This window comes from Amphiura filiformis, chromosome 18 (assembly GCF_039555335.1).
Source record: "Amphiura filiformis chromosome 18, Afil_fr2py, whole genome shotgun sequence".
NCBI lineage: Eukaryota > Metazoa > Echinodermata > Ophiuroidea > Amphilepidida > Amphiuridae > Amphiura > Amphiura filiformis.
Window position 1 is genome coordinate 51,235,203 of NC_092645.1, and position 16,176 is coordinate 51,251,378.

The window sequence follows — 16,176 nt, forward strand, 5'->3', positions numbered from 1 at the left end:
CAAGTGCGTGCACGCAATTCTATATCAATCCATGATGTTATGATCGAGTCTGATTTCGTTCACCAATTATAAGGCAAACAAAGTAGTGAAGGTCACTGTACATGTATACTTCAAGTTCATAATTGTATTGAACTTTACATTATGATATGATAGCTGATAGATGATACTGTAACTGTTTTTATTCAATTTTGACCTTCAAATTTTTTTGTAGCTATCCCATGGTGCATTTTGGCATGTTGTATTTTGGCATGTTGTGATATGTCTACTGCCCGGGTCTACTGTTGTTGTAGCAGGCTATTCCAGTTGAAATCCATACACCCTCTATTGAAGACATGACCTTAATCTTCCACACAGGGAGTGTGGATTTCAAATGGGGTTACCTGAATGGGTGATTCCATCAGAGATCTACATGTACACCCCTTGGGTGTGAGTTTAAGGTAATGTCTTCCCTAGGGGTGTATGGAGTTGGAAATGCTATTCCAGTTAAAACCCATACACCACAGAAGGCATGACCTTAATCTCCCACACAGGGGGTGTTGAAATTTCAAATGGAGTCACCCATTCATTTCATAACCCTATTTGAAATTCACACTCCCATTTGTGGAATATTAAAGGGAATCTGTACCATAAACTAATCAATGGCTATATAGTTGCAGCAATAATAAAACGACAAACAGTAAAAAGTCCCAAGCTTACGTCCAAATAAAGGAGAAATTCTCAATTCCTTACGACGATTAGCGCTGAGTTTGCGATCCATGGTGGCTGCCATATTGATACCCGATGTATGTTTATTACGCTGTAACGGCACCCCGATTTTGAAACCAGCGAAATCCGTGCCACGGGCCTCGTCCCTCATGAACTTTGGTGACACGAAGCGAATACTACCAAAGTTCAGATTCAACATTCGCGTTCAAAAGAAACGCGACAATTTCTACCCATAAAACTACAGATGAACAAAAAAATGTATTTTAAGTAATATTTATGATCAACAATGTCTTTTGAGAACGAAAAGTAAAAACAGCACTAAAAACCAAAATTCGCTGTACATGTAGGGGTCGCGAATGCCATACAGCAACACACGCTCGCCGTGGGTCTGTGTGAAAGGTTACACTACCGTTTGTGGCAGAAAGGATTCACAAGCAGCTATCATGGCGGCTCCCTTGAATCGCAGAAACGAAGGATTAAAAGTGCTTTTTCTTTGTTAGGAATATTCAGAAATTCATATAGAGCATCTGGTATGTTTAATTTAGGGGTATATAACTATATTAGCCATTGATTAGTTTATGGTACAGATTTCCTTTAAGGTCATGTCTTCCATAGGGGGTGTAGATTTCAGATGGAATATATAGTCCAATGCAAACCTTTATGAATGCACATGATTTGTTTTGTAATAATTTCAGCTTATGAACTTTTTCATACCGATATTGAATATTTTTAGTTGCAATGTCAATGCTAAGTATAATACCACAAATTTTTTTATAGCCCCCAGTAAAGTACCTGTTCCAATATGCAACGTGTATAAGTAAGTTATAAGCCTACTATTTTTCTTGTAGGTGTAGGAAAAGCAAAGATGCAAAATTTTGTTTTTTATACTATTTATATTTTTGTTCAGGATTTCATTTTTCAAATTATTTATGTTGTACACAAAGTAGACAGATATGAAGGCATAATGAAATATTCTAGTTGCCCGAGATGGCAGACATAACCTTGATCTTCCATACATGAAGTGTAGATTTCCATCCTATTTGAAAGTCACACTCCCTGTGGAATATAAAGATCATGTCTGCATATGGATTTCACCTGGAATAGTCATATTCTGGTTTACCCTGCGCACCTTGTAAGTTATTACAGTTAGGTTTAAGGTTATACATTACAAGATTCCTATTGGGGCTGCCTGCACAGGTAAACCATCTGATTGGTACACACAGAATACCTACATAGTACCACTGCTGCTTATGCACAGGACCCACCAGCAGGGGTACTGCACTGATTTATACACTGGTACTCCTCTTCTACTGCACAGTACCAGCCAAGCACTTTGGTGACATTGTACCTGAGCAGGTGGCCCTAATAGGAATCTTGTAGTGTAGTTAGGGTAGTGCACAGGGTACTCAAAAATTATTCCAACATGAAAATTAGTGCTGTTAGTGGTTAGATAGATAGATAGATAGACTCATCCTCATTTAGCAGAATTCATTTCATCTCATAAATTTGCTACAAAACTTAGGTGTAGTTTATGCATGCATGCATATGATTTGAAAATGTATATGTTGTTGTTGATTTCTCAAATAAAAAATAAAAATGCAGTAAAATTTTGTTGCTCTGCAAACTGAAATGCATGCAACGTATATTACTGTTTGTGCAGTCAGTGAATTCAAAGTATTGAGGCAGTTGTTTTACAGAGCGCATAGCGCTTTCAGTGAACAGTCACGATTTGAGCTCTGCGCACAAACAAATATATTAACATTGACATATGTGCTGATATTGGTGACTGCACTTTACAAATGACAAAAAACATCTGTACATAGTTTCATGTCTAACATGCTACTCCAGACTTTGACTTTGAGAGCCATACACCTCTATGGAAGACATGAACTTAACCTTCCACACAGGGGGTGTGACTTTCAAATGGGGTTACCTGAATGGGTAACTCCTAACTCCATTTTGAATTCTGAAGGTCATGTCTTCAGGAAGGAGTGTGGATTTCAACCATGACTGGAATAGCCTTAAAATCCAGTTTTTGTTTTCGGCAACTTTCATCACCATTCTTTTTCATTTTACATCTGTAGGCATGATAGAATTGAGTAGCAATTATTTTGCGTTTTTATTATCTTTGCAGATACAAGCTATGTTCCATTTTTGCCTCAATTAAAAGAAGATGTATACAAGTAAGTGGGTTTTTGTTTTATTTTCATTATTCATTATTTCTTTACTATTTTCAGTTAATATGTTTTTATTTTTCATTCATTGTGATCATTGTAAAAATCTTTTTTTTGGGGGTGGGGGGGTGGGGAGATCCAAATAGAATTTTCAGTTTTGTATCAGGGTCAATTGATGCATGTTGTTTTCTCTGCAATTGTTATTGTCAAAGACATTTTGCTATGTACATTAATTGTAACATGTTATATCTAACATATGTATTACCATACTGACCGACATACAGTCACTCTTTTTATGGAACTGCTATCTATATTCCAGCTCCAGTGTCACCTCATTAATTTGCCTGAACGTTTGGATGCATTGAAAGCCTAATCCTATACCCAGGAAAATATCGAGGAGTCAGTGAAACACAAGACGTAACTCTTTGCAAAAATTAGATTTTGATATCAAAATTTTCAGATACATGAGCACTTTCCAGTAAACACATAGAAGTAACTCCATTTATCACCCCATTGAAATCAATGGCTTGTGAAACATCTAGACTTAACTACATAAGTCATTGTGGACCATTATCTTTAAAATAATTTTTTCTCAAATGGCCAAAATGGAGTTACGACTTTGTGTCACTGACCCCTCGATATGCATGTGGTGTCACAGGAGTTGGAATGGATAATAGAAATAAATACCAGACTCATCTCCAGTGAGGTCACTTCAAATCATCCCTAAGTCACATGGTTTAGGAATACCGAAAACATTCCGAAACTATTTGACTTGGGGATGATTTGAAGTGACCTCAGCTTAAAATAAGTATGGTATTTATTCCTAGCTATTATGTAAAATCAGACAAATACATCGTCGTTGGGCAGGAAAAACCTCCTATGTACTTGTGGCCCCTGAACATGTTTAAAACAAAACTGTCAACATGCAGGTTACATATAAAGGGTTCACAAAAAATAACTCCCCCCTAAAATTACAAAACACTTTTTTGCATAACTTGACATACATTTCGTGGATTTGAAAAAATTAAAAACCTGTGAATAAAGGAATTATTTTTCTACCCTCCCAACATTCTTTCGTCTGAAAATCTTTTTGTTTTGGCCAAAAATAATCACGTTTTCTTAAAATGATGCTTTCAGAAAAAGTTGCACTTTTCAACATCCTCATTTATGTCAAAATTAGCTTCAACAAATCATTTTTTGCACTACGTGATCGTTGCATGGGTGACTAAGAGTTCAGAGACAAAAAGGTGAAGGAAAAAAATTAAATAAATCGTAACATTAATACCGAGAAAGTTTTGTACATTACATATATGGGATGTTGAAAAGCGCAGCTTTTTTAAAGCATCATTTTTGAAAAATGTGATTCTTTTTGACCAAAACAAAAATATTTTGAGAAGGGATAACTTTGGTAGGGTAGCAAAACGATGCCTCTATACACAGGTTTTTAAATTTTTCAAATCAACAAAATGAATGTTAAGTTATGCAAAGAAATGTTTTGTAACTCCTAAATTGATTTTACCATTTTTGAAACACCGGCTCAATAAAATCTTCTAGAAAAACCCCGTACATGTCAATTAGTCATTGTTTTATACTGCAAGATGATTGCATGGGTGACTGGGTAATCGTATACATAAAATTTAAAGAAAACAAAAACACCATTAAATCAATCAAAACATTGATATCGAGAATGTTTTGTACATTAAATGTATAGGATGTGGAAAAGTGCAACTTTTTCTGAACGCATCAATTTTGGAAAATGTGATTTGTTTTGGCCAAAACAAACAGATTTTTTAAGAAAAGAACTTTGGGAGGGTATGAAAATGATTTCTTTATTCACAGGTTTTTAGATTTTTCAAATCAACGAAATGTATGTCAAGTTATGCAAAGAAACGTCTTGTCATTTTAGGGGGGGGGTTATTTTTTGTGAACCCTTTAGGAGGTTTTGCTTTAAACATGTTAAGGGGCCAATGACACGTATGTTTTTCCTGCCGAACGACGACATGTACATATAGCAGCCGACAAGTGCATCCTTTTGATCTGGATGTACACATTATGCACACTGTAAAACAGTCTAAATTTGGCGGAAACTTGATTAAATTACTGCTATTTTTGCAGGCATTAAATTTCGCAAAACTGGAAGTTTTACTGTGACTTTCTATGTAAAATTGTCAGTTTCGCATATACCGGTATTTAATTTCGCAAATCACCACCCCTTGCAAAATTTAGTGCTATTACAGTGCCAAACCGGTATGCCCTATTGTGCATGCATGAAGTAAGTCATATCAGTATTCGGTATAGAGTTAATTATTTCCAGTTTACTGTTTTTGATCTATTTCATTTGCTTTGAAATTCACAGCGTGAAAGTGTGGAAAGTTTGAAATATAAAAACCAAGGCACTGATTCATTCATACATATGTATCATGCAAATGACTCTTTTGAAACCGTGGATGGGGTTTTTTTTCATCTTTTTTGAGTTAACTATATCTTTCTTTGTCTGATTTGCAGAGTTTGTTATACCCAAACTGGTCAAGACCACATTTCAGTGTGCAACTATTGGAATGGTATGTAGCTTATATTTCCACATGTAGAGCAGGTTTAACCCCAAGAGAACAACCTGCCGATTGGCCAAAAAGAAGTTTTCATTATCAATTGGCCCAATCAGCAACATTGTTAGAATAATTTCACCACACAAAAAATTAGGGTTAATTATTTGCAAAGCTCCATTGATTGGTGATTAAAGTGAAGATATGATGTAATTGACCAATCAGAGGCAATGTTAGATCGGCAGGTAGTTCTCCTGGGGTTAAACTGGTATTCTTAACCTCATGATTAAACACGATGTGTTTAAGCCAATCGCAGGTAATAAATTTTGAATACACAAACGCAAATCCAAGTTATTGAAACAGTATAATAACTGGGTCTTGTGACAGAGCTAAAAGTACGCTTTACAATAACTGCATTCCGTGACGTGTTATGCATTCAAACAATTTACTAAAATGACTACCTTGTCATCGTGTAGTTCGGCAGTGCCTAAAAACCGGAGGGATAAAGACACGCAGCACTTAACTTAAAAGGGCATTTCGTGATCCACAGCATCATCCCCCCACTTTTCTCAAAAAAAGTTGAGCTTTTTTTTATACCACTGGAAAACTCGGGCTACATAATGCTTACGTATAAAAAAATTCTTGCAGATTAATTCGTTTTGCAAAAATATTCTGAAATTTGAATTTTGTTCTTGTACACCAGAACGAAATTAAACAACATTGTCTGTAGAGCAATGTAATACACATAATCAATCATGCATAACTCGCAAACGCAAAATCGGAATCAACTGAAATTTTGGGAATAAGCTTTTTTCGTGGATATGCACTGAAAAATGTCATAAAAAGAGGATGCTAGGATCACGAAATACTCCTGTTACTACCTTGGGTTACACCAATCAAACTATTATACCTAATTGTGAAAAGCTCTGAAACAGTTTGGGCTGGTAACTTTTGAGCTGGGCAGGTAAAAGTTACCAGTTCATAACTTTCTAAAACATAATTCTGTCACTATTCAAAATCTCAAATTCTAGACAAATATTAGACAATTAGCAGGGGTGCACTGGGCCATCAAGCCAAGGGGGAAAATTGTCAAATTGTCCTGGCCCATTACTAAAATGACTTTACCTGATAAATGCGTGTGAGAAATTACAATTGTAATGCTTCTAGGGGGGCAATTGTGGCCTAAAACTAGGCCAGTAAGATGCACATTAGAACTTGTGGTCAATTTTGTCCCGATATTTCAAGCCAGGTATGCCGCTGGTGACAAGATCTGTCTCCAGGTTTGTAGCCAGGGGGTGCAGGCGGTACAATACACCCCAAAGAAAACTCCACCAACAGGACCAGCTCTATGTTATGGTCATAATGTTAAAGTATCCCTGGGTTAAGATTGCATTCAACTAATGTGCATTTTCTTGAATGAGAATGTTTAAAAGATCCGAAAAGTCTTGTTGGTTTTTGTTTTTAGATAAAAGTCCTTCATTTTAGAAACTCTAAAATAAATCAACTTTGAATTCAGAAAAGTAACCAATGGAGTAAGTTTTTGAACTTTTTGTGACCCTTGCAAAAATTTCTCTTAAATTGTAAAAAAATTAATAATTATAATTATCCTCTCAGACTGTCACTCTCACTCTGATTTTGTTTTTGTTTTTACAGATCCTCATCATAAAAAAGAGTACTTAGCTGAAAATGTATTTCTTCCAGTTTTAAATAATGAAACATTTAATAGCCAAAGCAAAGGTAAGCATGCAGTAACCATGGACTCAAGAGATTACAGACAAAAAGTCCAAACATTCAAAGTCTCAGCATCACCCGTCAATGTGGGCCGACTGTTCCGTGAAATGCGACTGGTGAAACTGCTACGCATAAACCATGTATAGAGGCCGTCAGCGTGACGTCATATGCCGCCATATTGTGGGTACACGCTGTGATGGTCGTTCGATCTCCATGCGTGACCAGCAAAATCAACGCGTTAATGCTTGATAACAGCTGCGTGCGAAGCTGCGCCCTGCGCGTAGTGTCCAACGCATGAACACACAGATCATCTGTACCAACAAGATGGCGAAAGGCTGACAGCCTCTATTCTTACGGTGTTTCACGTAAACGCAAAGACACGCAACACTCTATCACGTATACGTGAAGGCACACAATGCTGGCGTAATTGTTAAAGACAAATGATTGAATGATCAGCTCTCATGAATATGCGAGAATTCACAGCATACAATGCATAGAGACTTTGACTGTTGGAAAATAGTCTGTATTAGTCTGTGGCTGTAACACAGTGTATGACATCTTATTTTTATGGTTTGAAAGCTGATGATTTATGATATACAGGCTGTATCAAAATGTTTGGTAACCACCAATTTCCAGTTTTGATTTTGAAATGACCTTTTGCGTGTCTTCCCCCTTTGCGTCGCGATAGACCTCGCGCATTTCAATCTATGGTTTCACGCACGACTCCGCGCGCGACTCCTCACGCGTTTCTGTGCTCTCCTCTTCCTTTGTTTTCCGCACGCAAAAGGTCATCACTTGACAAAGGTCTATGACCGAAAATTGTGTTTAATTTTGCTACATAAATAAATCTATACAAATGTGGTTTGACACCAAATATTTCTGCTCTTGGACTCTTTTACTTATCATTATTCAAACCTACGCAGCCACAACCTTTTTACTGTCTTACCAATTTCCAGTGATACGGACATGACTACCACATCAAAATTCAACATAGGATACGCATAATTTGTTGATTAAAGGCCCATTCAGTGATTTGCTCATCTGGACAATCGTAAAAATCATCAAAATTCAGATTTAAACAGTCATATGACAATGAGTATTGGTCATTTCAAGATGACCCTATGTTGCACTTGGAAAAAGTACATGTATACTTTTCAACAACCATCAAAACTGATTGGTACCATTCGTTTTGATACAGCCTGTACAAAATGGTCAAAAGAATTCAACATTTAAGAATTCAACAAACAATGGCAACAATTAGAAAGACTTGCAACTGTTTTTTGTTTATGTAAAATGCATTTTTTTTTAATTCACTCACTATGGCTTTGTTGCATTTCACTAGAAATAGAAGGAAACATGAGAAATAGAAATATGATCTTTTAACCCCATGATCTACCTGCCGATAGGTCAGAATGGATGTTGTTTCATTTATTGAACCAATCAGTGATCTTGTAAGAATAATGCCATCATTTAAAATGAATGGGTGAAATATTTTCAAAACTGTATTCTTATGGCTATTCAACTGACTATCTCTTGTCTTCAACCAATCAAAGTTGTTCTTAGAAAGGTGGTAGTGCTCAGGGGGTTTTATGGATATGAAACCAATCCACACATAAGAGTTAGTTCCTGTTTTGTTCATTCAGCTATTCCAGTTGAAATTCACACTACCCCTGTGGAAAACTTGGGAAATATCTTCCACAGGGGGAGTATGTTTATCAAATGTAATTGGTCAGGGTTAATCATTTTGAAACCCATACTCCCCCTGTATTATGGCTACCTATATCTTCCGCACCTATATCTTCCACAACTGGAGTGAGTATTTCAATTTTCTATTCTATTCAAAACTCATACTCCCTCTGTGGAAGACTTTAGCTAAATCTTCCACAGGGGTAGTGTGGATTTTAAATGGAATAGCCCATTATCTCTGATCAATATGGAAGCAAACATGAGAAGTATGATTTTTTAATGAATATTTTAAATCATAAAACTGGTTATAGTTTCTGTGTTGGGTCATTACCTCTGTCAATAAGGAACTGCATTTCTTTTTTTCCAAATCTCACGAATTTACAAATGCGGGCGCGAGCTTTGAGACAAACCTTTTTTTTTTTGGGCCTAATAGTATGTGTCATCTCTGGAGTGAGTCCAAGTTGCATAATGTAAACATTAAAGGGAAATGTACACTTTTCATTTGTTTTTCAAGGCTGGAAAAAATGTATTTCATATCCATGATAGCCAATTTCCCTTGTATTTCTTAACTCTTAATTTCGGGTCTCGACTGCAGACGACAAGTTCCAATTTGTTTCTAAAATTTCAGAATTGTACAGTTTCATGACCATATGTGACATGATCAAGGGGAATGAGTCACATGTCGCCCTGGTTGAAAATGAGTTTTACACACGTTTCTAAAGAGGACATTTAGAGTTTTCAGAAACAGAAAACCCGTCCCCAGGTTGATACAAGTTTTCTTTGCGAAGTTATATCAATTTTTCAATTGCTGAAAACAATATAAAACAAAAGAATTTCAACACTTTCTTTGCCAATATCTCAAAATCAATAATAGCAACATCCGACTCATTCCCCTTGATCGTGTCACATATTTAGAATCAGCATGAAAATTTTATTAAAATGAGTGCAAACAAGCCTAGTATGATGTTACAACTTATACAGTCTTCACCTAGATTTGGCCTGGCCAACAAAATTTTTGTTCTGTTTTGTGTCGTGATCAAAACTGCAACTACCTTTAAGTGACATCTTGGCATATAGTGTTTAATTTTGTTTTACTTTGTTTTGTTTTACTTTCAGTATGGAAGGATAATTTCCTGAAAATAAAGAAGCTGATCCTGATAGGTGGACCGGATGACGGGGTAATAACTCCATGGCAATCAAGGTAAATGTGGTAATTGGTTTTGATCAAGCCAACATTGACATTTGAATGTTGCTAAAAAGGGGACTTTTGTGAAATTTTCACAATCACTGAGACACGCTCACCGCCGCTCATATAGAACAGCAGATACATGTTAGGCTATGATACTACCTACCATATGTGACCATCCACCACAACTGAGCCCGGATGTTGCCAGTGCCACTATTGAGATATGCTCCATTGAACTTAACAATAAACAAAGGATTTATTGAATGTTTTATTGATTTTTCACTTCTTAAATGTCAAGTACTATAGACATGATATACATCATTTTAAAGCTAATTTCAAGCAGAATATTTTGGTTGAATATCTCAAAAATGATGATTGGCGACTTCAGGGCTCAGTTGTGCTGGATGGTCACATATGTAGTTTGTTTGAATTTGTTAACTTTTCAAATTATTTGGTTTATTCATTACTTTTGCCATCATTCCAATTTGTTGTAAACATATGGTGTATCATACCGTAACGTGGCCGCTCCTAACCTGGGGCTGCAGAAAATGTCAATTTTGCCGCCCCCTTCATCAATAGCCCGAAAAGGTTGACTAAATTTTTTTCCCGATGGTTTGAAGAGCAAAAAACAAAAGATTATAGGCGCTAGCGACCAAAAGCAAAAAAATTGTATGTATAGTTCCATTGGTTTCACAATTTTTTCAACCTTGTTCATAATTTTCCGCCCTTTTATCTTTAATAATTCTTTTCACCGCCCCTTTTTCTTTAGCCGCCCCTTCTTTTTTGCTGTCCCTGCTTTTAGCCCGGGGGATTGCACCCCCATTAGGCCCCCCCCCACCCGCAAAATATGTGCATGCATACTGTAGCTTTATTCTCCACTTGTCCATACCAATAGTACTGCTTTTATTTATTTAATTTGTGCTCAACTTTATGACCACTCAAGAGACTTTTTTTTATTTTTTGATATGTTTAATTTCACAGTGTCCTTCAATTTTACAAACATTTAACAAACTTGGTAAAATATTTACATTTCTTTCTATTTGTCTTATTGTCTGACTACAGTCATTTTGGCTTCTACAATGAGAATGAAGATGTTATTGAGATGCACAAACAGGAGGTATGTATTGAAACTACGGACCGTAAAAGAATTACGGTACCAGTTATTGTCACCCCTGTATATTCTAACCAAAGACCGATATGTCATTATTGGAACCAGCAGCTGCATCTTTTAGCTCCAATTGAAGACTTCATTTGGTAAAATCGGCCCGAAAATCGGTCAAGAGATAAAGACACAGTGATTCAAACTCACACGGAAGATGCAAAATCAAAAGTTGCCGTTTGCTCCATTGCATGCTCTATTGATTTGTACACAAAGCATTGTCATACATGCTTTCCATAAGTGCAACTGTTGATTTTTTTCCTTCCTTAGAGGTTTTCGATCACAGGCTCTTTAAATCTCAACAGATTTTAACAAATGAGGTCTTAAATTATCATATGTTCCACAACTATTTGGAGTAACCATCATTTTTGTGCAGGTATTTTTTATTAATTGACATATACTCACGGACTCCACACTATGCAGTTAGAAAGAGATCAACAATACTTAGTTCTGTTACTATTTCGGATAGTGGTTGAGGTCCAATGACCTTTAACCTTTTCCCAACACTCCAATGTATGGAATCAATTATAGCGCTAAAAGGTACAGGTAATAACTGCTGGTGATAATTTTAAAGGCCTGCATAAATTGTACTTCCAGTTCTTTTGTACTCTATCAGTGCCAACTTTTTTGCAAACCTGCCACGCGTGCCGGACATTTCATGGCTGCACGACATGTGTAGTGCGCATTGCGTGTAGTGTGCGCGTAGGGATAGGTAAATTGGGTTGGCTACACTGATCACCCTGAAACATATTCAAAACGAGAGTATTGTCTTATTATTATGTAAGCCCCAATCCTCCCAAAGAAGACCAGTGATGAACAATGCGACTACAAAGCGCTCTAATATTAAAATGCTAGGTCACGAAATGGGGCGATGCAATTTACTTGGGTGTCAGACTTGATTTTGCAGCAGAAAACATTGAGAAACCTAGACTAGTAACTGTATTGCTGGGCCAGTAGCTTTACAATCTCATGCCCTAGAGGGCCATTAGAAAACAGAAACTTACGTCGGACCTTGATTACATACATGTGTGTAACACATGTTGTCTGGACCAGCATTGGGCTATTCTATTTTATTTAAAATCCATATAACCCCTGTGGAAGTTTTTGGAAATATCATCCACAGAGGGAGTGTGAATGTTAAATGGAATTAACACATTAGCAGAGCCATTTGAAACTCATTTTCCCTCAGGGAAAGATGAATCTTTCTCAGATACAGAGGGTATATGAAATTCAAATGGAGCTGCCTAATGTGCTCATTCGGAATGAGCATTCCATTTGAAATATACACTCCCTCTGTCCCAGCTATTTCCAAAATCTTCCACAGGGGGAGTTTTTGGAAATATCATCCACAGAGGGAGTGTGAATGTTAAATGGAATTAACACATTAGCAGAGCCATTTGAAACTCATTTTCCCTCAGGGAAAGATGAATCTTTCTCAGATACAGAGGGTATATGAAATTCAAATGGAGCTGCCTAATGTGCTCATTCGGAATGAGCATCCCATTTGAAATATACACTCCCTCTGTCCCAGCTATTTCCAAAATCTTCCACAGGGGGAGTGTGGATTTTAAATGGAATAGCCCATTACTTGCATAAGTCTATGAATGTTGTCTCACCTCAACATCCTCTTATAATCATTGACATTGTTTTTCGCGGGCAAGAATATAATTGACAAGTTGTGTCCATTTTCTTTTTATTACAGGTATTTCTTAGGGACTCGTTTGGTCTGCAGACACTGTACAACCGAGGTGCAATAAAGATGTACAACATCAGTGGGGTGGAGCACACAAAATGGCATGGCAACCAGACTGTATTTGACTGTTGTATAGAGCCTTATCTCACATGACAGGGCTCAAACGTTGAGTTATAATAATAACACATTGAGGCAGCTCCATTTGAATTTCATACACCCTGAATCTGAATCTTCCCCTGAGGGAGAGTGAGTTTCAAATGGTGCTGCTTGCTAATGTGATAATTCCATTTGAAATTCATACTCCCCCTGTGGCAGCTATTTCTAAAATCTTCTAGAGGGGGAGTATGGATTTTAAATGGAATAGCCCAATACCTGAATAGATCTTTGTATGTTTATACATGTAGAACATCACCATCAATGACGGAGTGATTACCAAATACAGGCCTTGCCGTTTGAGTCGAGCGATCGCTCTCGCTCGCCTACCATAGCAATAGATGAATACAATTTTGAATACATAACCCTGCACTACAACGTTCACACGGTACAATTGCATTGAACCATATATGTCAAAGAACAGGGATAAAGTCATTGATCGTAATTCTATAACATATTCATGTCATGCTGATCACTCGCACCTGTAAGATTATGGTAGTATCTTTGAAAAGAGTGGTATTGTATTAAATTTATGATTGCAGACAGACACAGATAGTAAGTGCAACCTGCTTGTAGTGCAGGGCGATATATGTATTCATCTATTGCTATGGTAGTTAATCCGATTTTTACGTTACTTCTACGGCGTATAGCTATTAGTCTTCATTAGGCTATTCCAGTTGAAATTCATACACCTCTGTAGGTGGTGTAGATGTCAAATGGGGTCTTCCAATCAGGTATTAAACCCCATTTGAAATTCACACTCCTGTGTGTGCTCCTTGTGTGGGAGATTAAGGTCATGTCTTCCGTAGGGGGTGTATGGATTTCAACAGGAATAGCCCATTGTGTAAACAGACTACATTTTTCAGAAATCTGAAAAAAATGTTTCATCCTATTCATAGTTTTCTAGGCTATATATTCTAAATTGGAATACGTCAGAATCTATTCCAAGTTTATTCTGAAATAAGTTCAGTGTCTTGGACCATTGTGGGGTCTCCGGATCCCCATCAGTCCAAAACACCATCAATCCAAACCCCTGTCAGTCCGAAAAACTGTTAGGGTTAGGGTAACAGTTGGTTTTCGGACTGACGGGTGTTCGGATTGATGTTTCGGACTGACGAGGTGTCCCCACCATTGTAGGTTTGTCATGCTAAATAGGATAAAATAATGATTTTTTTTTGTAGGACTGTAAACATTTTGAAAACATGTTAGGCTATATTATATCAGCGCTTTTCTTTCATATTAAAAAATTTGTCTTTGAATGAAAAAGATGCAGATTAAAATGTTGCACCTAAACCCATTGATAATGTTGTTTTTGTTGCTAGAGTGCCTGGTCATCACTGGTCACCACTGGTCATCCTTGACAATTCAGTCATGTAGAGAATGTAACGGTATAGACCATTTGACATGTAAGTGAGCAAATTATGGCAATTTCCATTGTTCTTTGCCCTGCAGTGTGCGTACACATCATAGTTCGCTCGGGGCACATGCACTTTAAATCGCCCACCACATTTCATATAGTACAAGAAAGCCATTGAACAGTGTAGCGGTTCGTTCAAGCATATCAATAGACCAGACCCTCGCCTTTGTTGATAAACAATGATGTCAAGTGGTCTATACTAACTTTAGTGCAGCTTTTGAATCTGCATCCTTTTCATTCAATGAGTCACCATGGTTTTGAGTTACTTTCTCATGATACAGGGGGTAATTACTTTTTGTAAAGTGTTTATATGTAGGTATGTTATAGATGTACAAAAACATTTTTTCTCTTGTAATCTTTTATTACTAACCTCTGTATATATTTGGCCCAAAGAAATTTATATAAAATTTTATATACATGTTGAAAGTCATTGGACAGTTTTTTTTTACTTTTAATTTGAAGAATGCCACTGATGGCATATTAGGTTTTAATGTTGGACCCTTGAAAGTTGATTATGAGCAGGGCTCAAAAAAATTTCCCGGGAAGCAAGCTAAATTTCCCACAATTTATAGCATGCAATTTCCCTCCAAATACCAGAATTTCCCTCCAAACACCAACATTTCCTGGGGATGAGCGTCCCAAATTCCCCACTTTTTCGAGCCATGATTGTGAGTTTCCTGTCACCCCCCTTGTTTATATGCCTCTTAAGAAAATCTTTTTGCAGAAATAATTACCATTTTGCAGTTTTGAAAACTTTTTGCATATTTTAGATTTTTTTCTACTTTTGGTAGTCTTGTAAACAAATACCTCCTTCAAACAATACAAAACTGTAAAAGTGGATATTTTCATGGAACATTGATTTTCCCGCTCGACACAGCTATCGCGTAAATACAAACGTACTAATATGTTGGGGTTGTGTTTTCAATGTAAGGCGCGTCTTTATAAATCCCACTTATTATTATTATGTTGTTAACATGGTTTTTTTTAACAATTCCAGTAAAAAATGTTGCTGATTACTTGCATATTTTAGTGATGTTTCACCACTACACTAGTGGTTTCATCAGACTGGCAACTCATCACATCTGGCTGCTTCCTTTTATAGGCAACAGGAACCACCGTTGAGGGCGTGATGAGTTTTTTGCTGGAATATTTAAAAAGAACCATGTTAAAAGTTGAATCATCCAACATTCCTAATGAACTTGTTTTTAAAAAAAAGTACCAATATGTTTATTTTATGGATAGGTCTATGTACAAAACCTCAAAATTGCAAATTTTAAAAACAAGTAAATTAGTTCGAAATCAACTAAGTTTGAAAAATTACATGTGCGAAAATTATGACTTTTGCAGTATACTAAATCAGCTCGTTGACTTGTCATATTCTTGCCTTTGTGTTTTTTGGTTGCTATAAAAAATCCGATATTGTGGTAATTTATTTTCAAAAAATAATGAGATTAGCAATGGTACATCACTCACCAAAATGTAATTCGTCGTTGGACTGTAAAAACTTCCTATATAATCATGGCCCTTGAACATGTTTAAAACAAAACTGCAAAGAGGTTACATAGGAGGTTTTGCTTTGTGCTGGGGCCAATGATACATAGGGCTAGAGGTTTTTCCTGCCCAATGACGGGGAGGAATCACATGAATCAACTTTCAAGGGCCTCATGTGAATATTACAATATCTTTGTGTATTGATTGTATATAGAAACATATCATATGTGACTCTTGT

General features: G+C 36.6%; 1 protein-coding gene across 4 annotated transcripts in view; it reads left to right on the forward strand.

The window, feature by feature from the left end:
- Positions 1–15,351, forward strand: part of LOC140138787 (lysosomal thioesterase PPT2-A-like) — a 33,991-nt gene extending 18,640 nt beyond the window's left edge. For 3 of the 4 annotated variants that reach the window (XM_072160555.1, XM_072160558.1, XM_072160557.1), the window contains exons 4-9: positions 2,840–2,888; positions 5,385–5,440; positions 7,076–7,159; positions 9,956–10,040; positions 11,088–11,142; positions 12,887–15,351. In XM_072160555.1, the coding sequence (XP_072016656.1) occupies positions 2,840–2,888; positions 5,385–5,440; positions 7,076–7,159; positions 9,956–10,040; positions 11,088–11,142; positions 12,887–13,030 (473 nt within the window). In that variant the 3' untranslated portion in view covers positions 13,031–15,351. Of the gene's footprint in view, positions 1–1,482; positions 1,523–2,839; positions 2,889–5,384; positions 5,441–7,075; positions 7,160–9,955; positions 10,041–11,087; positions 11,143–12,886 lie in introns of all 4 variants that reach the window. The other variant, XM_072160556.1, reaches the window with a different exon arrangement.
- Positions 15,352–16,176: the final 825 nt, after the last annotated feature.